Raw genomic sequence first — 24531 nt, forward strand, 5'->3', positions numbered from 1 at the left:
CCCTACTTCAATAAAAATAAAAACACCGATATGAAACTTTCATTAGAATTTGAAAGTTTAGAATCATGAACTTCAGATCTATATGAATATTTATTTAGAGGCTACATTAAAATTTGTGTCACATGACTTCTAGGCACCATTAAAATTTCTGCCATGAGTGAGCTTTTCCATGTCACTGCAAGAACTGGTTGACTACTGCATTTGCTTGCTATAAAGAAATCTTATTGAAGTTATAATCTATAAACAATAATATGAGGACTTAAAGTAAAATTATATTTTAAAGCTAATGCCAATAGAATATACTTATTTTTTAAGGAGCTACAGTTACTTGGTTATTTATTTGTCTCCAACTCTCAGTCTAAAAAGCAAGTCTGGGATTTCCCTGGTGGGTCCAGTGGTTAAGAATCTGCCTTCCACTGCAGGGGAAGTGGGTTCAATCCCTGGTTGGGGAACTAAGATCCCACATGCTAGTGGAGCAATGGGGCCCATGTGCCACAACTATTGAGCTCATGCCACAACTGGAGAGTCCGTGTGTCACAAGCAAAGTTCCTTCATGATGTAATGAAGATCCCACTTGCTGCAACTAACACCTGATGCAGCCAAATACATTAAAAATAAAACAAGTCTATCTGCCTAAAATTAAGTGTATTTGTGTTAGAAGATGAAAGCTAACTTCCAGGGCACGATTTATTACAAATAGACATTTTTAAAAATAACAACAACAAAAGCAGGGATAGGCATGAATTTAATTCTTCCATTTCATGGATAACAAAAAAGCAAAGAAATCTTTGAAACCCAAATATCATAGCACGGTTATCAAGAAAGGACTTGGAGAACTCCTCAAAGCTTTCATCACAGAGCTATATGAAACTTCCTTTTGACAACAAACACGTTGGTTTCTCACTGGTAGATTAGACCGGTCATCTAAATTGAGAAAGCGAAACTCCATGCTGTTTACCGAAGAGTCATGTGAGTGTAAACCACGTCTCTCCCCAAAGTATGTTTCTGTTCTTTCTAGAGATGTACGCTAGGGAAGCGGGGATCATTTTGATTCTTTGACATTTAAGGTGAAAAGAAATTATCTAAGCTTTAAAAGCTTGCATAAAAATGTGGATATATCTATGTTTTCCTTATATCTTCTTTGGTGATGAAACATTTGGATATGAAATTTGATGAAAACGCCCTGAAGAGAAGAGCAGGGTTCCTACAGCCAACAGAGGAACACGACGCACCTGTGGCACCCCTCTCACCTGGGACACTGTGATGCTGCACTTCTTGGCCAGCTCCTCTTTGGCTTCTTCACTGGGGTAGGGGTTGCTGAGGTGTGAGTAAAAATATTCATTCAGGATTTCTGTGGCCTGTTTACTGAAGTTACGCCTTTTTCGTCTATGAAGGAACCAAAAGGAGAACAGTAGTTATAATCCACATTAACCAAAGAGGGATATATTACTTAGGATTATACAAAAAAAGAGTCAGATTTCTATTTTTTAACATTCTCAGGGTCTCATGTATCATCATGATATTGTAAATTGTACTCTTGGCATTCTCCAGAGAACTATCCAATTCACATTAAGATGTAGGATAACTAAGAAAAACTCTAGAATGTAAAGCACAATTCACTTCACTATTTCATTTATTCAACAAATACTTATTAAGGATCTAATGTGTTCTAGATATTCAATAAGGATACAGTTATAACAAAACAGATAAGGGCTACAAGGGAAGTTTATAGGAGATTAGAGAGTTAGGAAAAGAAAGACATTAGATAAGCACCACAGAAATAAATATTTATAAATTATGGTGATCATGTCAAGTACCATGAAGAAAAAGTATAAGGTATAATGAAAGTGTCTAAAAAGGAAACCTAACACAGATTATGAAGTCGGGAAGGGTGTCCTTGAAGGAGTGACATTTAATCTGAGACCTGGACAGTGTGTATGAGTTAGTCAGACAAAGAGTAGAAGGAAGAGAAATAAGCAGAGGCAATGGTCTTCAAACAGGAAAAAAGCTTGGCCAGTCTAAAGGGCTAGAGGAGGCTGGAGCACAGTAAAAAATCAGGAAATACATGAGATGAGTCTGGAAGGATGGACAGGGGCCAGATTACACAGGCTTAGTGGATCCTCTATGGATTTTTGAATTTTATTTTAAGTGCAATAGGAAGCTATTAAAGGTTTTAAGTTTTACATTTTAAAAAGATCATTGTGACTACTGAGAAGAGCTGGAGGAGGGCATGAAAGGAAATGTAGAGATATTTAAAGAGACAACAGCAATGGTCAAACTGAGAGATGATTGTAACCTGGCAACAGGGTAAGAGTAATGGAAATAAAAAGATTCAAGCTCTGTTTGAAAAGCAAAAGCAATAGGACTTAATAATAAATTGGATGGGGGGAATAAGTGGGGGAATACAGAGAAGGAAGGTAAGGGGAAAAAATACATCAAGGATTTCTGGATTTTTCTTCTTAAGTAACTGCCTGGTCCCAGGTATGATTTGCTCACCAGGGAAAAACTAAGGGAGGACAAGTTCTTTATTTTTCTTGGGAGGGGGTGGCAGAATGTCAGAAGATCAAGTATTTGCTAACAAGGTATTTCAAATAGCAAAAATGTCATTTATATTTGGGTCTTATTATTAAGATTTTAAAGAATTCCAGTGTGAAAATTAGCCTCTTTCAGATTTCACTTTATTTTTTTTATTTTTTTTTTTAGTTTTTTATTTTTTAAATTTTAAAATCTTTAATTCTTACATGCACTTTAAATTAAATTCTCCAGTAACTAGAAAACACTTTCCCCAAATAATTTTCCTAATATTGTCTTACAAATAATCTTAATGATCTTAATTGTGATAGCATATACTCAGGAAAGACAGTATCAGTAGGCAGTTGTAAGTGTGCATACCCTACAAGATTCTTCTAGTTAAAATGATGTCACTAACATGGCAGGTTAAGTATGTGATCTCTGTTTCAACATTAAGGGAGAGTCAAGGGAGCAAGAAATCTAGGTCTGATCAAAACATCTCAAGTTATGAGACCTGAAATTTCTTAATTTCAATAATTTTTTGGAAGGTTAAACCACTGTATCCTGAGGGATGAAGAAGAGAGTCAAAATCTATTTGGGGATTAAAATCAACAGGATTTGATGATGAGCTGGATGGGGGAGGCGGTGAGGGAAGACACAGGTGAAAAGAAACGTACACCAAGAAGAGCAATCAGCATTTTAACAGGAGTCAGGCATTGTTGACAGGAAAAACAAAGCCCTTTCCTGGGGCTTACAAGAGGAACAGTCTGGTGAGTGGGTGAGTGGGAGTGTAGGGTAGAAAAGGTCTAGAATAGATACTTAAACTGTCAAACCTACAAGTAATTGCCTGGCCCACTGATAATGCTTATTGAGACAGTATAGTAATGACCTGCTTGTAAAGGTTTTTGGCTGCCTATGAAAACTTGGAAGATCAGTCACACCAGGCTCACATTCTCAGGAGGCAGCCAGCTAATTTGTGGCTGTCCCCTCAGATGTGTACCCATTTCTCAAATCCTCACTGCCCCTCATCCAGCCACTCCACTCAATGCCATTACATGTAAATATGTGAGCTTGTGATTCCGTGTAAAACATGGAATCCAGCAGCAAGACCGGGTACGGTGGAGCGAATCACACAAGGGCATTTCTTTGGGAAATGAAAACTTATGAAAGGAGGAATGAGCAGAAACATATTGGGAAAGTAAAGATAAGTTTGGCTCGTTTATTGACATTGCTTAGGAGTGGTTGGTTTTAGAAAACACGAAAAAACCTCAGAGAACAAATTTATGGGCAGAATAGAATAACTCACCCCAGACTGTCTGGCTGCATCCAAACTACAGCCCTTCTACTAGAAGAGTAGAGGGGCTGACACAAATTTATTCCCAACTGTTCTACACCACTACATGCGTCGGCTTGTCCAATTACCAAGAAAATGTGAGTATGGCTTTACAAAAAGCCAGGGTGAGCAAGGGGATCATATATCTGAATGAGCATGTTTGCCTGGAGCAGAAAAACCTTGCCTTCTCAGTGCAGAGGGCTTGCTGAGAGGCACTACAAGAATAGATGGAAGTAAAGCTCAGTATTTGCATTCACTCAAAGGCGTAAGAGAGAACTCGGTCTTATACTTCATTTATTTTTTAGAAAAACATTCTTTAGAAAATTCCCATTAAGCATTTCCCCTAAGTTCCCCTTCATTTCCCCAGGCTTCACCACTCTCTAAATGGCTGTGCCTCAGGCCAGTGTGCAGTGATGCCTCTGTCCCGGGTCTGTGTCCCATAGGCCTTACAACATTCCTAACGGCAATCTCTGTGGGAGAAGGGACTCTGCTTCAAGCTCTGCCACGGCCTCACCCTGGCTCTGCTCACTCTGGCTTGTTAACTTCCTTTCTCTTCTTGGAAGAAGTATAAATCATTTAGGTGTATACATTATGAATGCAGTTATGTGAAGAAAAAAAAAAGCATGCATGTTGACAAGAATGGGAAACTATCTGTAGAAATAAGAACAGCAGCTGTGTTAGGAAAGATTTCTTTCTAAAGGGAGTACTTTAAAAATTTTTTTTATTTTTAATTAGAGGATAATTACTTTACAATATTGTATTGGTTTCTGCTGTACATCAACATGAATCACCTATAGGTGCCTATATATGTCTCTTTCCTCTGAAGAAAATACTTTTAAATATCTTTGTTGCATAATACTTTTCATTAAAATGCTCAATGTTTACAATTTAAGAATGGTTTTGGTTTCCTAATGCTACTTCCTTAATGCTTTGAGCTATTATAAGTAGTAAGTGGAATTATTCATTCATCTGGTTAGTCAAAAAAGAATTTTTTGCAGTTTTACACTATAAGACACTGGAATTGTGGGGAATGGATATGTATAAGACTTGGCCATTGCTGTCAGTAACAGCGTAACTTACTCGGGAAGAAAAGAAATGATCCTGAAAAGCTACAGTAAAGGCAGTCTGAATAAAGTTTGGTCTGGAGAATGGTATCAACACAGTATCAGTGTTCATGAGAAGGCATGGACCAGTCCAGTGGAAGGATTAAAGTGGGCTTCCTAAAAGGGACCATTTAGGCCAGGCCTGGAAGGATGACCAAGGTCTCACTAAATCAACAAACATGAGCGTTGCCTCAATTCCAGGCCCCATGCTAGACACCCTCACAGACGACAACTCATTACTGGTGACCAAGTTGGGGAAACAGTTGGAGAGAATATGACTTGTTGCGGAAGGCTGGGGATAGGAGTTGAGGGGTGGTAGTGGAAGAGGTGGTTAGGCAGAGGAAAAGGAAGAATTCTAGTCAGAGGAAATGGCTGAGACCAAGAGGTCTTTCACTTTGGATTAAACAGAGGAAAGAACAATTTAGTGATATATTAAGAGCACTAAAAATGTTCACATTTAGATCTAATAATTCCATTTCTGAGAATTAATCCTTAGGAAATAATTCTAAAGATCACAAAGGTTGAAAGCATAAAGATTTTTACTGAAAGACTAACTGCAATAAAAATCTATCTAAAACAGTACCTTCTCTCCGTCTTCTTCTCTCCCTTTACCTTGCTTTTTCCTCATAGCATTTACCATTCTATCATATTTCGCTACATTACTGAGCAAAATACTATAGCATATTTGTTTACTTGTTTATTGCTTATTTCCCCAGGTAGAATGTAAACTCAACTGGGGCAAGTAAGTTAACCAATCTTGTTTATCTTTATATATCCTCAGTACAAATAAATATTTATAGAAGGAAAGAAGAAAGGAAGTGGAAGGAAGAGGTTATCATGGAAATTAACAGGAACAACTTAAATGCTCAAAAATGAAAAAATGTCTAAGTTAATTATTTATCATATATCCATCTGGTAGACTTCAACAATTAACATTTAAAACAGTTTATATTATATGAAAAATGTTTACCTATTCATGGTAAGTTTTTAAAAAAGCCAACTAAATTATGCATATTGTACCATCACAAGAACATGAAACTAAAAAAGTACCACAAACCAGAAAGGAATATATTAACACATTTACAGTGACTTTCTTTTCCCATTGGGTAGTTAAAAAAGTGATTGTCTTTAATCACTTCATCCTTCTAGTCTACATGTTTTCCAAATTTTTCATAGTGAGCTTGGTATTTGTTAAATAGGAAAAATAAGAAATAAAACTTAAATCGTAACAATAACAAAAAAGTAATCTGGGCCGCGACAGGTCACATAAGGCCTCAAATGCCAGGTTAAGTTGTGTGCATGTGTTATCCAACAGTGAAAAACTACTGTGGTTTTCAAGTAAAGCAATGAGTCCATCATAAAAGGGCTATGGAGGATGAGCGGAAGAAAAGTACAGTGGGATGGTACTGTCCTAGCCTAGGGACAAAAGGATGAACACGAACTGAGCAGTGCAAGTTTGGATGGAAAAAAAGAGCCAATACAAGAAATGCTGAAAACAAAGCACTGGTGAGTTCCAGTGACTCATTCAGTATAGAAGAAGGAACCAAAGACGGCAGAACAGGAGCATAATCAGGTAGCATCTTTCCTATCTGGCTCCAGGGAAGAGCTCTGGCATGAAGACTATTCCTCACATCTTATTTTCCAGTTGAGATGCTAATTTAGCTATTTTCTTTAATACTGTGAAATTTGGACAATGTTTATCACCTCTGTGAGATTCCAAGGGAGAGAAAGAAAAATAAAATAGAAACCCCTTTACAATGTTGAAGACTGATCGCAAGCTTTAGCAATGCCCAGGAGGCTTTCCTGTAGAGGCAGCATAGAGTAGGAACTTGACAGTTCCTCTGTTATGTCACCCAGTAGGTCTAACACATCATACGCAATTTATTACCTAACTCCTGTGAAAACTGGTGAAAGCTTCAGATAAAAGAGAAATATGTATCCCTACAGGAGAAACTCAGAAGCTTTCCTCTAGATTTGGAAAAACAGAGTTTGGGGTTTTGTGGTAACTAAAATACCACTTCCTCCTTAGAAATATCTGTATCTTGAAGGATTTTCTTCTAATATGCATAAGCAACATAATATTAAGTAATTCTTAGAAAACAAACCTGCATTAAAACAAAGTTACATACTGAATGTTATCCTTAAAAATACTTTTTAGCATCAGAATTAAAAGACTACATATTACTAAGTCATTATTAGCAGCACTAGCACTATTTGTTTCCTGAGACACCAGAAGGTGAAGTGTTAGTCGTGTTCCACTCTTTATGACCCCATGGACCGTAGCCTGCCAGGTTCCTCTGTCCATGGAATTCTCCAGGCAAGAATACTGGAGTGGGTAGCCATTCTTTTCTCCAGGGGATCTTCCTAGTCCAGGGATTGAGCCCAGGTCTCCTGCATTGCAAGTAGACTCTTTATCATCTGAGGGAAGTCCAAATTGAGTCACCAAATTGGCAGCTAATAGCACTACCACCTCCAGACGAGAAGAGGCTTGACACTGCAGGCACCATGAGGTGAATTACCTATCCATTGTAGAGAAGGGCTCTCATAGCCAAATTAAAGAAGAATCTAAGACCAACTGGCCAGAATTACATTAAATAATATACAAAGAGTGAAAAGGAAAAAAAAAAAAAGCCATGCAATGGATTTGTGGCCTCACATACCTGGCATCAAGGAACCTTGATCTTAAAATCATAACTGCTTCACAAGTACTTTGTTTGAGCTGCATCTGAATGGAACTAAATTTTCGATGGATGATGCCCACCATTCTTTCAATCTCTTTTGGGGAAATGGGACGTGTTCTACTCTGTTCTCGGAGAAGGTTCATCACGTGTGTAGTGAATTCATTACATGCCTGTAAGGGGAAAAAAAAAAATCACTCCTTAGGAATCTGGTATTTTTTATTATCACACCCAGACATTAACTCATCTGAATTTCTATCTCATTTGCAACCGCCAATGGCATTATGTAGTAGGTAAAATGAAAACTAAAACACGTGTGAAATGGCAGTGATAACTAGATAGGGGCACCAGGACTCTGGAACTATGAAAGCCCAGGCATGCAAGGAAACAGCACTCAACTGCCCTTCCTACCACTTTCAGCCCACTTTCAAAATGAGGTTTTCCCACTGGAGGATGCTCTGTGTCAATTTCTATATATAAGTACAGATATATGTTATATGTTAATACTAAGCATCTCCTATTTCCTCTGGGGTTTTACTCAACTTATGTTTACTGAAACACTATGAAGTTCAAACTCTTCCAAACGCAGTGAAAGGACACATAAATGAGCACGATGTGGATCTGACCTTCAGTGCGATAAAATGTATAAAAACGAATTCTTAAACAGGCAGGCCATGCAAAGCATCACAGGAAGAGTGTTCCCTAAGTTCCAAAGAGTAAGTATTCTCATTGGGAAACAAAGATCACTTCATGGCAAAAAGCGAAATCAGGGCTTTAAAGAATGGGTGAGATTTTTGAAAAGTGGAATAAAGGTGGAAATCAAGAGGAATTAAAGGCACAAGAAAGAAAAAAAAAAAAACCCTGGAAATAATGGTATGAAGCTAGTTCAGAGGGACAGAGAAGAGGGTACAGAAGAGGGAGTTCAGATTTGCACTAGCAGATAAAGGGCCTTGGATGCCATGCCAGCGTCCTAGTATAACACAGCTGTGGCGTGGGCCTTATTTGTGGATCTACACCATTTCTGAAAGAGGGATAAAACAGCTCAACTCTTTAGGGAAAGGGCAGCAGGAAAATAAGGATCAGATGTGGGTCTCAAACATTTTAGTTAAAAATCCTGTCCCTGTCTCTTTCAGCTCACCTGTATTCTTTAGATCTACAAAACCACGTAACTGGGTCTACACAGATATCCAGTATCACCTTGGTGAATAAAGCATCTGTCCATATCTCTGCATAAAAACGATACCTTCTGATATATATATTTTTTAAAGACAGGAGATTCTGCATCTTATTGCATGGATGCTTAGCAGGTTAAACAGAACAATCGTTGGTCATGGCAAGACATATTTTGAAGATATAACATTATATGATAATTAATAACATAATTTCCCTACAGGCATCCTGAACATATAGAACAGGATGGTTTTTCTAACTGCTCATGAGAGAACTAACTTTTAAGGATGCTGTTTCGGTTACTTTAAGTGGAGCTTTTATATAAATATTTCTAAGGTGAGGTAAAATGAGTCTTGCTTACCAGTTAAAGTTTTTATGTTTTAAGTATGTATAAGTTTTAAGAAATTTAAAGTTCCTTTAAAGTGGTGATTCTGGGATTCTTCAGAGTATGGATTTGCACAGCACTCATGGTAGGCATTCAATAGCCACCTATGGATTGGTGGGGTTTTGTATTACAATTCAAGAGTAATGTTGATTAATATCTATAAATACATTATCCCTGACGAATCTTTATAATGGACGAATTTTTAACCTGCAGTCCATGGAGAGGTCTAGAGTGTCCAGGACACTCCTTCAAATCTTATTTAAGTTGTATGCACATTTGTCTTTCCTGAGGGGACAACCTGTGGGGTTTTCCTTCTCATTTCAGATTCTTAGCCAGTCTACAATTTTAAAAGGCTAAAAATTATTGTCTGGGGTTATGGGACAGTAAAATATTAAGGAACTTTGTAGGTTTAAAAGTGGAAGTTCTTTCCATCTTTAAGGAAACCATAGTAAAGAGAAGTAAATTTAAGATTTTCCCCACTATATTATCAACATAGACTATCTTGTGCCAAGCTGAAAATAAGTGGTCATCCTGCCAAGAAATATACATATAATTTTTTTTTGGTACTTTCTCAAAAGAGATGTTCATATAATCTAAAATTATATAATTTGATAAACTCCAGTCCTCAGTTTTCTTATTAGTAAAATGAAGAAAAGAAAACTAGAATAGCAAATTGAAATCAGCAAATTTGGATATAGACTTTTATAAGTTAGTTCTAGAAAATGTTAATACAGTATGTTTGGGAAATGGGGAGTTAACCATAATTTAAAATTTGTGGGGAAGGGGCAGGATTCTTCAGTACTTTCAATATGCCAACATACATCATCATAAATCTTCAAGGGAGAATGGTGTATCCAACTTTGACCAAATAAATTTGGTCACAAAACCTCTTTTATCTGGAGCAGTGCTGTCTAATAGAATATTGTGAGCCACATATGAAAAAAGAATTTTTTGGTCATTTAATGTTTTTGCTATTGCATTGACTATTTTCTAAATGTGTTTTATTTTTCACATATGAAATTATAATTTTTCTAATAGCCACACTGAAAAATAAAAAAATCAGGTGCAATTAATTTTAACAATGTGGTGGTAGTTTAGTCGCTTAGTCATGTCCAACTCTTTCGCAACCCCATGGATTGTACCCCGCCAGACTCCTCTATTCAGGGGATTTCTCAGGCAAGAATACTGGATGGGGTTGTCATTTCCTTCTCCAGGGGAATCTTCCCAACCCAGGGATCGAACCCTGGTCTCCTGCATTGCAGGCAGATTTTTCACCACTGAGCCACCAGGAAAGCCCAATTTTAACAACATATTTTATTTAACCCAATATATGAAAAATATTAACATTTCAACACATAATAGTATCTTTAAAAAACTGCTAATGAGATATGTTCCATTCCTTTTTTTTCACACACTTTGAAACTCAGTATATATTTTACATTTACAAAAGCACATCTCATTTCAGAGGAGCTAGATTTCAAGGACTCAACAGCTTTTTATGACTAGTGGCAACCATACTGGACAGCACAGCTCTACAGCACCTTGTGGGCCAACATACTAAGAAAAATTCTCTGGGAAATAGTATACTAAGTAATCTTTGACGTTCCTTCTCATTCTTTACTACCATACATTCACATAACCCCCCCAAACACAACCACAACCACAGAAGGCAGTTTCACTTAGGAATGTCTTGATAAAGCAAGAGAAAGTATTCATTTTATTACATCTCAGTCTTTGACTACATCTTCAACATTCTGTGTGATAAAATGGAAAGCGTACCAAAAGGACTTCAACTGCTCATCAAGGATGGGTGTCTTGAGAAAAAGCTCTCATGTGATTGTTTAAGTTGTGAGTTGATGTCGTCTATTTCATGGAATACCATTTTTATTTGAAAGTAAAATCGACAAATTATTATAATTTTTCTGATTTGGGTATTTGGTAGATATTTTCTCAAAAATGAACCAAGCAAGCTTGTCACATCAAAGAAAATAGCTGACAGTAGTTGTGCCAATGGTGAAATTCTGGAAAACCTGCATCTACTACCTTGAGCTTTATAGTTTCCTAGCAGACTTTCTGATTAATTTGGTATTGATATTAATAAATATGACATTTTGATGTTATATAAGGTGTTAACATTGGAAGATATACATAACTCAGTGAACCATTATTTTTCAAATGATCGATGCATGATGTTACAAAAATATGCATAAGTAAAAGATCCATTCAAAGTGTGCACTAGACCAATAGATTTTAAAGGAACTGAGTACAAAAAGTTGGTATGATTTCAGACTCATGATAGCTAATATTTAGGATACTACAACTTGTCAAGTTTTGGTATAATACAAGAGAATAATATCCATAAGTATTTTAAAAGGCTATCAATACACCCCTCCCTTTTCCAATAACATATTTGTGTGAAGACAGGTGTTCTTCATATACTTCAACCACAGGAAAGGACACTGACCACAGAAACACATTTAAGAATCCAGGTGACTTCTATTAAACCCAACATGACAAAGTTTTGCAAAAATGTAAAAGCAATGACATTCTTCTAAATGTTGAGGTGTTTTTTATTTTAAATGCAAATTTAAAAATATATTATATTAAACAGATAATGATTCATTACTGATTTTTACATTAATACATACTTTAATTTGTTCTCAGTTTTAATTTCTATTATAATACATTGATAGATATAATCCACTGAACAAAAGCTCTTAGGAGATCTCCAATAATTTTTAAGAATTCAAGTTCTAAAACCAAAAACTTTGAGAACTGCTGTACCAGGATATTTCTAATCTGCACAGGTAACAATGCTAATTCCTACATATCTGGTTCACACATATGGCAACGTATGTCTATGACAGAGTGTATGTCTTGATAGATCCTTCAAATCTCCTGTGTGAGTGATACCTGAGTTGTTTTTTTTTTTCCTTCAGTTCTTCTCTGACTCTCAGTTTTTCTCTGGCTGTATTTTAATCTCTCTCAGAATGAATGTCTGCCTATGGTTTCTAAAAGGCAGCCACAGGGTTGTATTATAAACAAGGGTTAAAAGCAAAAAGTTTCTGCATCTAAAAACTCATAATTTCCTAAAACATTTGCTGAATGTCTCACAACTTATTAAGTGAAGTCATCTATGAATGCAAATGCTGATTAGCAATTTGGCAATAGCCCAACATTCACAGAATTCACATAGCTTTTCTTTAAACCAGTAGTTCATACATGATTAATTAGAACATCTCATTTATGTAGTGTGCACTTTAGCTCATTACTCTAAGTAAAATTCGTTAAGTATTTACATTTAGATAATTAAAATCTGGGTACACCCTTAAGAAAGATGCATACACTTTAGGCAAAGTGATTTTTTTTCCTTTTTACCACTGAAAGTAAATTACAGCCTCATTTACAGCATCATCTGTACCAGTTGCAGAGCAGAGCACAGTACTGCCTCATCTCTTCTTCCTTAAAAGGTATACAGTTTCTTAAACAAGAGAGTGCAGTAAGAATGATCAAATGATTGCAGAGTTGTTTTGAAGGGCCACCAAACCACAAACTAGCATCAATACTGTTTATAACATAAGATGCTCACTTTAAACATTTATCATATCCTCTGTCATACCTACAAGACTGTATCATTAAAATAGACATCGGAAACTTTTTTCATTGCCTTCTTACTTTTCCAAGTGAAATTGTCTGTTAAGAATTTTCTAGTCAATGTCCACATACAAATATAGAAACACTTTGGTTAAATAGGAGATTTAGGAAGTGAATTTTGATTCCTTGAATTTTCTAACTTACAAGTAATGGCAGAAACCTCTTTTTCCTTTTAATCCAGCTGTTGAAAATTATCTTGGATGCATTTTTGTTTACTATGAGACAAAATATATGTTTTGTTTAAAACAGGCATTGCAATAACATACTTAAATCAACATAAACTGGAAGGCTTCATCTGATAAAAAATATTTTCTTTTTTTTAAAAATTTATTTATTTGGCTGCACAGGGTCTTAGTTGTGGCATGTGGGATCTAGTTCCCCAACCAGGGATCAAAGCCAGGGCCCCAGCATTGAGAGATCAGAGTCTTAGCCACTGGACCACCAGGGGAGTCCGTAAAAAACATTTTCAATTAATTCTTATAATAGCCTTTCTCCTTGCCATTTGTTCCTTTCTCTTTAAAAATTCAGACTAAGTAATATAATTGAGGATTTGAAACATCTGGATTTTTCATAATGCTGTTAATAATATTAAGTATATTTGTTAAATATAATAGGAGATAGTAAAACTATCTCTTCCATATCCATATATATTTGGTTTACAGGCAAAATTAGTTTTCGGGGTTTTGTTTGTTTTATCATGGTGGTTTTTTTGATGGTGAATTCAAGATTCAACCCCTTTCTTGCCTGTAAGGTCCCATCACTGAAGAGAAAAATGTAAAATCAGACGGTGAGCAAGCATCTATTTTAGTGGAAGTATTAAAATGGTTCATGATCAGATCTAAAAACTGAATTTGCCTTTTATAAACATCTAGACACGCTGACTGCAAACAGATCATAATACTCCCTATTCTAAAAAGTCACTCTTCAAAGAAAGAATAAATCTCTATTAAAAGTTTATGACTCCAAAATTTGCATGCATCCATTTTCTAGATACCTTTATAACCTTGCAAGTAACTCTAGTCAAATATTATAGATTTTGTATTTATGTAATGCTTATAAAATCAATGAATTCTTCTTGTTTCCAAATAAAAGTCAACATTCAAAGATATCTTTTATTTAAGCCAACCAGAATGAGATCAATATGCCTACGAAATAGTTGCAAAGATGAAATATCTATGGTTCTTCTTTCAATTGGAGCAAAAAAAATCGGACACAACTTAGTGAGTAAACAACAATAGTTGGTTTACAATGTTGTGTCAGTTTCTGCTATACAGCAAAGTGAATCAGTTATACATATACATACATCCACTCTTTTTTAAGATTCTTTCATACCTCAACACATCTTTATACTCATGCTTTGTGGACCTGTCTCATGAGGGTTTGTAAGGATTATACTTAAAATACATGTTAAGTTAATTGCAGAACCTGGAACATAATTAATGCTTAATAATGGCAGTTATTATTGATAATGGAAATGGTAATTTTATGAAATTCATATTTTTTTGCATATCATTCTGCAAGTTCCTACTCTGATTACCTAACATAGTCTGCCTTCCCATTGCTCAAATAAATACAAACACTGCTTCCCAAAAAATGGGAAAAAAAAAAGAGAGTATCCAAATATAAAACAATTCATTTCATCAATCAAGATTGTGGTCAAAGATACATTTGATACATAGAGTCAACAGACTAGAAACTTAAGGGAAAAAAAGGAACACTCAAACACTCCTTCCAGCCAAGGAAAAAATCCAGTTTGAAAGCTGACAGAGCAGTAAAACCCTTCTCTTGGAGCAATGAATGACAAAGGGTCGCTTGGGAAACTGAAATATGAAGTTTACATCAGGTAGTATCCTTTTGTCTTTCCTGCTATATATTTTTGCTATTAAGAACAAACAGCAAAATGAGATTAGGAGTTTGTGGATTACACAATCTCGCATGTAATAACATCAGCATTTCAAAACCTGTTTCAAAAAAATCCTTTACGAGCAAAGATCTTGCCATCAAATATAAACATACAATGTTGCTGAGAGCCTCCAAAAGCACAAAGCCATGCTTTTACACTGGTTTAGGCTGCACATTCATTCTCCATTCCCCCACAATCCCCTGTAGTCTGGGAGTCCTCTATTAGCCAAACAGTACCTAATTGGTGTTGAGCACATTGAGTGTACCTGCTCAGCTCCAATGTTTTACCTGATTTGAGGTAAATTCAAAAGACATCTGTGAACTCAGACAGCAGGTTTCCAAGATGCTTAGGGAGGGTTGAGACCCTTACAACACTTTTGCCTTCAGCAAAAATGTATTTCAATATAATTATGGTAGATAGCTTTCAATATGTCATCTCTATTATAGCAACTGTAAATTATGAAGTGAATTGCTTGTGTACAAGCATTTCTTCTGGTACAAGCAAAGTGGGAGAACTGTACAGGGCATGATATATATCTTTTCCTTTTTATCCCAGAACAAATCTCGAAGTTAAATTTCATTTGCAAAAACCAATGGTATCCATTTCCCTTTGGTAGAGAGGTAGAAGGATCAAGAAGGCTTTCAATTCTTAACAGCAGGCTTCCCAGGATACTTGGCTCAAGTTCATTAGGAATTCACCCATTCTAACACTTGGACCTTTAATCATAAGAGCATATTTGAAAGGTAGAGTAAAAACATTTTCCAAAACTTGTAGCTAATCCCATCCCATAGCTTGGGAGGGCATATAAACCTCCATTGCCTGGCTGTCTTTGAGTCTTATAAATATATGGGGATCTTGTACACACAAAATAAGAAATATGTTTTTCCCCTCTTTAAAAAATATAAACAAACTTGTAGCGAATCAACAAGAAGACAAAGAGGCAACCAGGTTTTTCTCCCAGCTAAGTGGAAGGCAGTGCACCCAAGATGAAAAGTATTACAACCCAATCTCTGCAAGCTTTGAAAAATTATCATATTCCTCTTGGGTGTCAGGATCAACAAGAGAAAAGTAAAATAAGTTTGGTTTTCCTTTTAGGGGGTAGTAATATTGAAGAAACTTACTCTAATATATATTCTATGTCTAATATTTCAAGAGCATTTATAAGTGAATTTAGATCATTATCACTAAAAATCATTACATCTGAGCCTATATAATATAAATATATGATCAAAGGACATTTCCTGGAGGTAAAAAAAAAAGGACAGGATTTTAAACACAGTACCATTCCTAAAACATACACATAAAGCTGAGCCTTGCAGCTTGGATTTAATTTTGCTCTAACTGTAGCTCTAGTCTGCTTAGCTTTGTAAATGCGGCTGTGTTTATAAGGTACTTTAATTTACTGCAGTGGTAGTGTTTGTTAATTTTATGGCAATCTAAATCTAAACAGGCTTCAGATACATTTTCATTACAGCTTCATTGCAAAACACAGTAGAGTAAATAGCTCTGAGATTCCAATGCAGTTTATTTCTTTTAGCAAAAGACTCACCATTTTCTGACAAAGCCTCTGCCTTAACATATATGTTCTTCCTACTTACTAATAAGGTTTCTGTCACTCAAGTACCCATGTTCATGTAATTTTAGGAGGAAAAACATAATTTCTAAGGGATTTTAATAGTTAAGGGATTCACTGTAATTAAATGTAAAGGGATTAAAAGTTGGGTTTTGCCCATCTCTACTCTGATTCCATCCCAAATGTAATCCAACGTGAGCAAATCTAAGAAAAACTGGGATGTATCTGAATTATTTACAAATCCTAATTGTTAAAAACAAGAGACCCAAAATGGAGTCACTTATGCTATGCTCCAAGCCACCCAGCCAAGACTACGTAATTACAGTTCAGCCTCTCCTAGGAATGTAATCTTGAACCAATCTGGAATTACTGGGTCAGCATGAGTGAAGTCATCTGCCTGATAGAAACCTACCATGCCTTAAAGAAAGCTGAACTTGCCACAACCAATTCTTTCCTTGGTAGTCTAACTTCCTTGTCGAGTTCCTGTCTGCCTACAGGCACCTTTCATTTTGTATAGCTCCTTCTATTTGCTAGATGAGATGCTGACCGACTCATGAATCATTGAACAAAGCCAATAAGATCTTTAAAATCTACTCTGTTGAGTTTTGTTCTTTTATATACACAAGTAGCAGCATAATTCAATGGGAAAGGAAGGCATATTGTCAGAAACTGATTTCAAAACCCAATTCTGACACTAACTAGATGTGTGACACCAGACAAATTACTTGAGTTTCATTTTCTCATCTGTAAAATGGAAACTATAATACAATCATCTATTTTAGAAATATCATGCCTTCATCTAAACTGATGCCTTCATCTCATTTAGTTCTTCACAGCTCTTCTAATAACTCCAAACTAGATCCTTGAAAGTTCTATCTCAGATAATGTCCCCGTATCCCAAAAGTTTGAAAAGAAAAGACTATCTTATATCTTAGAGGTCAACTCACTGATCCTAACAAACTTAGGAACCACAAACAGGAGAGCAATAAAAACCAGCCCCAAAGACCACTCAAGAGAACTAAATGCTAATGTTATCTCTAAACCAATTCAGAACTTACTAGAGAAAATTTGTAAACTAAATTTCTGTTGAATCAGTCAGTCGTCTTATTTGTCCATAATACTGCATAGATTTCATATATCCATTATTTCTTGTGTTAAAAATGAGACAGGAAATAGGCTATTGAACCTATCTAGAAATAAGATTCATGATTAAATTTTAAAATTCATTATTTCCCAGTCTGATGTTTAAAACAAAAATACAAACAGTAGATTAGTATATGAAGATTTTGTGTGTACATGTGTGTTTTTAAAAAACAAAAACAAAAACCTTGATGACAATGACTGATGCCAGTTTCACCCAACTTCCAACAGGGCTAAAGGGAGAAAATAAGGTGGCTGGTGTGAAGGAATACGGCAGAAGACAGTAAGGAACCACCTTAATTCCTCAGCTATAAGTACTGGCCAATTGACCCCTAATTCTACAGATCTTTCCATGCAAAGTGACTAGTATTTATTTGGTAAGTATGTACAGATGTATTTAACATAAAGTTATGCAATTAGGGTTATCCTACAAATTAGAGCTGTTTTCTACTGTTAATGCTCAGGGCAACCTTTTCAACCATGACTTACTCTGTTTACTCTCAATTATTCATATGTCAAATCAAAAAACTCAATTTTTTAATATACATACACAGGCTATTTTTCCAAAATTCTCATTTGCACATCTTCCACGAAAAATTATTCCTGCAAATGAGACTAGAGATACAGTATGAGATCCCAGAAAGCCTATTCAGAAAAAAAGACATCTTATAATGTTAATTTATATTGCATATTAACATAAAGCTACATAAATCTTTCTACCATTCCTCAAAACACACTCACCTCTGGGACAGAATCCAGCATTTGCTTATTAATACCATATCCAGAATATTAGAGAAGGCAATGAAAAAAAATACCATATACAACTAAAACTACACAGGGAACTTAGAAGAAAAATCAATATTAAAACTAACACTAAGGTCTTTGAACTTTAATAAACGCCTGACTACATAGTGAAGTATCTATGGATGAAACGATATGACGTCTAGGACTTATTTTAAAATACCCCCTCCCAAAAAAGAGGGGGGCGAGGGGAGATAAACAAAATTAGATTGACATTGATTTTTACTATTCATCTGGATTGATGGGTATCTAGGAGGTTTCTTATTTTAGGGTGAACTCTATAACCGATATACAACTATTTATGACCTAAAAACCTGACAGTTTCATAGGATTCAGCTTAATATTCTCTTTATTAAAAGTACACTTAAACATTTCCATAGTAATTTTTTAAAATTACCTTTCAGTGAGAATTCCTCAAACTAAGCAGGTTTTTAGCCTTTAATGAACAACTAAAATATATTTTAAATGAACCACCAACATTTTACCTTATTTCACTGAATCTAAGACTACCCCATATTTTTGCATCTCTGGGAAGCATTTTACTATCAATGGCATGTTATACTTCAATGGGGCAATTAACTTTTTCTTGGTGGTGGTACCATACACAATGATACAGCTTAAAATCAAACATATCTTAGATTCAATGCAGTAAATTGCTGAGAACAGCTTTTTTAATCCATACTTTCTTTCTAATCAGGAATTTAGCACACAATGCCTTGTGTTCTCTGCCCCAGGAAACCTATAATTATCTTGGGAGGTCTCCTCAGAGAGAAAGGCCAGAACCTGCTTACTTTGTTAAGTTAGCTCCCTCCCCTCAGTTGGGCATAATCCTTAAGAATTAACTCCTAGGAGGATTCTGGAGCTCACGGCATAGCAGGCAGAGCTCGCTAGGCAAGGTTTCCCCTTAAAATTTGTTATAATAGCTATGAACAAGGCCAGTGCATAAATGTTAATGATCCAGAGCTTTGAGGAGCACCAAGCAGTGAGATTACAGGGGAAGGATGGCTGCAGGTGTGGCCGTAAGGGCATGTAATGTGGGGAATGAGTAAAACTAAAGCAAGTAGATGGGATAAAATAGGCTTAGCGTCACCTCTAAAATCTCAATGGGACTTCATATCATGAATTCAACAGTTCACTTGGATTTCTGATTGACCTTATTTATTTTGCTCTTTCTATTAACACCTACTCCTCGCAGCCCTCAGAATTAGTTAGCGCGGTCTATTAGAAGAGCGATAGAGGGTTTGTGCAGGACTATGAGAGTGGCGGCTGCTGACCTGTTCATATTTCTCCAGTTCTGTGTGATAGATTTGTCTGATCTGGGTCAATTTGGCTCTGTAATCTGAGTGTTCAATAGAGTTATCTGAAGAACCTCCAGAGGCTGCCGCGGCTGCAGCTGCTGCCGCCGATCCCCCACCTTTCTCAGGACCTGAAACCCCTTCTGCCAAAAGCATATTGTCCAGTCTCATTAGCTGGGGATCGGGAGGGTCCTCCTCCTGGGCTCCTCTGATGCTGAGACCTTCAAGGAAAGAGAGAGAGAGACAGAGAGAGAAGAAGCGAGAAACAGGACAAATAGTGTGAGTATTTTATTTATTTGAGTAAATGATCAAACAACATCAGTGCACTACAATTCATGCTGAGAATTTCATTGTTTGCATTTTATCAGTAAGTACCAGTAAGTATGAAAATTCTTATTTCTATGAAATGTCTAATATCACTCTCTCTCAATATATTCTGATTAGATCCTTGGAAAAAGGTAACCCTGGCTTCTCAGAATATTCTAACACCCAATCTTCCCAGGTTTAGATGATTTAAGCAAAAATGGGAAGGGGGTAAAATTTTCAAGATTTTTACAAAGAAAAAAATAATTCCAAGGATACGAAACAAACCCATCAAAAGGCAGTTATTCTGTTTCTCCATACTGTTGGAAGGACAGAATTTAAAATCCCATAATATATTCACAAGCTATATTCAAAAATTAGAAAATAAACAGGATTAGATGGGCTTTTCCATCATTTAATTTCAGGGACAGAAAAGAAATACATACATTATGAGGTAATTAGCTATGCTTTTAAAACATATATTATTAAATGAATTTGTTAAGCAATCGCCATCAAACCAGGACACTAAATACGGGATTAAAAATATACCATCAACATGGCAATGCAGTGCTGGGCACAGTAGTCTCAATCTAATTTTGCTTTTAAATCAAGAACTTCCTAAGTGATGCCCAGTCAGCAACCTCATCTGAGTATTATAGATCACAGCTGACAATTCATAGGTTTAATCAGGTCACATAGGCTTTCTGCCAAGACGTTTTCAACAACACAGAAGACAGAAGTTTTAAAATAATTATCACAGTATAAAAAGCACTGGAGTCATGACAGCTCAAAATCAGCATTTTCATTAATGTGTAACATAATCTAAAATATCCCAGCCCAATTAACCTCTGTAAATCTGTTTAAAAGCAGGATGCCCACACTAGTTACAAAGCATCTTGGGGAAGGAGGGAATGGAAGTTGGCATCTTGCATGTCTGCATTTGGATTCTGTCTTTTGCGTCTGTGCCTGTTGTTGTTTATCCACAGTGGTGCACACTCTGTGTCTAGTGTAACTTACATGACAGTAACATCTATAAGCTGCCAAGTACTCAACTGAGCACCAGCTCTGCGATTTTATATGCTAACCTAAAACCACCATCAATTCTCTTTAAGAACAGATTTCATTCCTAGATGCCCTGAATTATACCCACAGCATGACTGAGCCCTTGGTTGTCTTAACTCAAATGCACAACTTTAATTTCCTCCCTCAAAACACTTTAAAGCTGTCACTTTCATTTAAAAATATACTTCAGAATAATTTCAACTGGGTAATAAAACTAACTGACAATAATTTAAAATTATATCTGTTGCCTGTTCTGAGGTAAATAAATAAGGGTTGAAAACTACAATGTACTAAGACTATAAATTCATTTAGGAAACCAAAAAGTTAGATAATTCTCTTAAATAAGATAAAAATCAGTATCGACACATTGCTGATAATTAAGGATAGACTAACAGGTATTTGCTATTTCTTTTAGATCTAAGAGAAACTGCTAAATATTGGCTACATTAATATTTCTAATTTAGCATCTTTGATTTTCTTCCCTTCACTTTGTTATATGTTAAAATTTCATGGCCTAGAATTCTTATAGTTTCACATGCCAAGTGTTTTGTGCATTTGGCATGAAGTAAGGACTCACTGAGTAACCTCTTATTTTGGGCTCTGTTTCATTTTTATACCATTTGTTTGGGAGTTCCTTAAGTTTCTTCTTTTTAAATTAAATTTTGCTCATATATTTCCTTTTTATATTTATAGCTACTGATGTTTCTCCTGGAAATGTGGATTTTAATCTACCTTTAAGGTTCTTCCAGGTTTCTAGTTTTCCCCCTGTAGTTATACACCATGGATATTGGTGAGGCTCTTTAATAGTAAATCAACATACAGACTCAAGCTATTACACTCCCCTGAACAGTATAGCAAACAAGAGAAGATGCTCAATGACTAATACACAAGGAAATAGACTATATGGGAGATAGAAGAAGGAAATGTGTCAGGAAGAAATGCAAAGGACAGAAAGTAATCACCTATGTATGGCACTTATATATACATACCTAATATATATATAAAACCACCATACCAATAGGAAGCAACCCTTACACTCAGTAACAGTAGACACATATAAAAATAAGTATGTACTTTCAGCTATCATAACATTCTCCCCTTGCAATGAATAATAACTCTTCTAAAATCATAAGTAAATCAACACAAAGTTCATACTCCTTTGGATCAAAAGTACTAGAGCACTTCACAGTATGGCAATATTGAGGCTATTTATCAACACTGAAATCATTTTTGTAACTACAGTTGGAAAAGTGAATGGATTTTTTCTCTATTAATCAAAGTCATGATTACAAATTTTTAAATAGCAATAATACAGTTTCCAAAATTATTTTTAATTTGAATATTTCTATTCATTTTCTTACTTTATGTTCAAATTACTATTTTATTTCTCATCCTACCTCCCTCACTGTTACTTAGCTTACCAACCTGCCAAAGTCACACCTTCTGATATGATGGCTTCCAATCATAACACCCATTCCCCGACACACCTATAAACATCATAAAAAATCTAAATTTGCAAGAGCCGATGAATCAAACACTGTGATGATCAAAAGATCTTGATATCTTCACAGTGAAACTTGGGAAAACAATAATTTAAAAATTGATCCGTGTTGTCTTTAATCCAAAACATACACAGGGACAGTGGTTTTCAGAGGTTTATAAAACTTTTACATCTGGACTCCTTGGTTATCATAGCATTATAAAGTTAAAACAACAACCCCATTTGGAATCTACTTAGAACCATAATATTCATTTCAGTATTTCTAAGATTTAGACAAATCATACAAACAAAGTAAAACATTGTTTAACAATGAACTTGGCTTTGTTATAAGCCCATGGTTTTTGCATATCTTTCAGCAAATCCTAATTAGCTGTCTTTCAACATGCTGTGCACCTGCCCCACAGATAATGGGAGAGAGCATCTGCATAGACGACTGCATTCGGAGGGCAATAAATAAATTACGGGTCAAAATTATTACAAAGCTTTCTCCGAATAAACGCATACCCTTCACAATACTAAGCTGCAGATGTGAGAAGTACCTAAAGCCCACTCAAATGGTATGATTACGGGGCTGTTTGAGTTTAATAATCTGACTGTAATTCAGGCATTTTCAACAGCTCATTAAGGGTTCATTAATATATAGGCGAGCTTTTGAATTATAAATAAGCAGATTAGAAATCAGTGGTGGCTGGATTGCACAGTAGTAGCCTCTCTAACAGAACAACACTGTAACACAATGAAGGCTTGACCTAAAAGGATGAGGTAAGAACACAGGGCACCAACTAAGCTCTGAGGCTCCATCACTTCAGGGACCAAGCCTGCTAGACCATAACTAACCTCCGTTCACCCAGGACTGAGAATAGCTTCAGACCACGGCCACTTCAAATGTGTTCTACACATGCACGTGAATTAAGCATAACTAAGATCTAACTTGACAATATTTCCACAAAGAAGACATACACTATCCATAGTAATGATAAAATTATCAGATCATTTTTATTTTGTGAAGAGTATATTTTCAGACTTGCTGAGAAACAACAATCTATTATGGAAACTTAAGTTGTTTGATTATAACCACCCCTCCCCCAATAAGCATATTGTAAAAGTAGATCCCAAATTATTCATAAGCTTAGGCCCATGAAATCTGTGTAATTTTGTCCTCAGATGGACTTGTTCTTGATTCATTCAACTACCACGCCACAGTCTTAGCTCAGAGGAAAATGTTTTAGCAAGAGTACTGTGTAAAACAAAGCCAGATTAGATATTTTTAGCAGGCCCTGAGTTCTTGACTGCTTTGAAACCAATGACAGTTTAAAAGAAAGAAGCAGGACTGTGGTCTGAAGTTACAAAGATGATTAAAGAAAATACCAACTTTATTTTCCGTTTCTGTTTAAAATGCTTTCTTCATTTTAGAATCAAGTTAGCCACAGTGTGAGAAACATAACCTAATTGCAGATAAAGAAGAGAAATTAATATAGACGTATTGCCACTTTTCTTCCCGAACATAAAAAGGTAAAATAATTTTCCACCTGAAATCCTTAAGTAAGAAGCAGTTTTAAGTATGAAACAGAAGATCTGGAAATGAAATGAAGGTCACAAGCCCTGAAGTTATAAAATCTCATTTGAAACAATTACTTTTTGGTTGTGAAAACTGAAATATAATTTGGAAACAAAGTAAAGAAAGATACTGAAAAACAATCCCTCAAGGCTCCATTATCTAAACTAGGTGCAGTATGGGGGTGAGGAGGAAGGTCAGAGCTCTCAGACAAAAAGCAGGTGGACTAGAGATAGGGCTAAGTAATAGCCAAGCCCAAGTCCAGGGAAGGCAGACCCTTGTATGAGGTCTGACTAGCTAAGAGACATCAACATTAACGACGACAACAAAAAAGCCTATGGAACTGTATCAGCATCTCCTAAAGAAAGGTCTGGAATAACATTTGCACCTGAATTTCACACTCTCCTTCTTAGGTCTAAAGTTGAAACCTGTAATGAAAGAGAAGAATCATAATATTTTGTAGATATCAATAGATGCAACTATAAAGACAACTAATTTTTAAGACATTATGAGGAAGTGTCAGATGATCTAGTTGTCTATCACAGCCCACAGCCCCATGCCCAT

The 24531-nt window shown here is 35.8% G+C and overlaps 1 protein-coding gene across 3 annotated transcripts in view; it reads right to left on the reverse strand.

Moving 5' to 3' along the window:
* The window catches only part of PBX3 (PBX homeobox 3), a 224512-nt gene that overhangs the window by 35868 nt on the left and 164113 nt on the right, over nt 1-24531 (reverse strand). For all 3 annotated transcript variants that reach the window (XM_069582424.1, XM_069582426.1, XM_069582425.1), the window contains exons 3-5: nt 19526-19767; nt 7608-7798; nt 1251-1386 (exon numbers count right to left, since the gene is read on the reverse strand). In XM_069582424.1, the coding sequence (XP_069438525.1) occupies nt 1251-1386; nt 7608-7798; nt 19526-19767 (569 nt within the window). The remainder of the gene's footprint in view (nt 1-1250; nt 1387-7607; nt 7799-19525; nt 19768-24531) is intronic.

The sequence above is a fragment of the Ovis canadensis genome, chromosome 3 (genome assembly GCF_042477335.2).
Source record: "Ovis canadensis isolate MfBH-ARS-UI-01 breed Bighorn chromosome 3, ARS-UI_OviCan_v2, whole genome shotgun sequence".
In the NCBI taxonomy this organism is placed as follows: domain Eukaryota; kingdom Metazoa; phylum Chordata; class Mammalia; order Artiodactyla; family Bovidae; genus Ovis; species Ovis canadensis.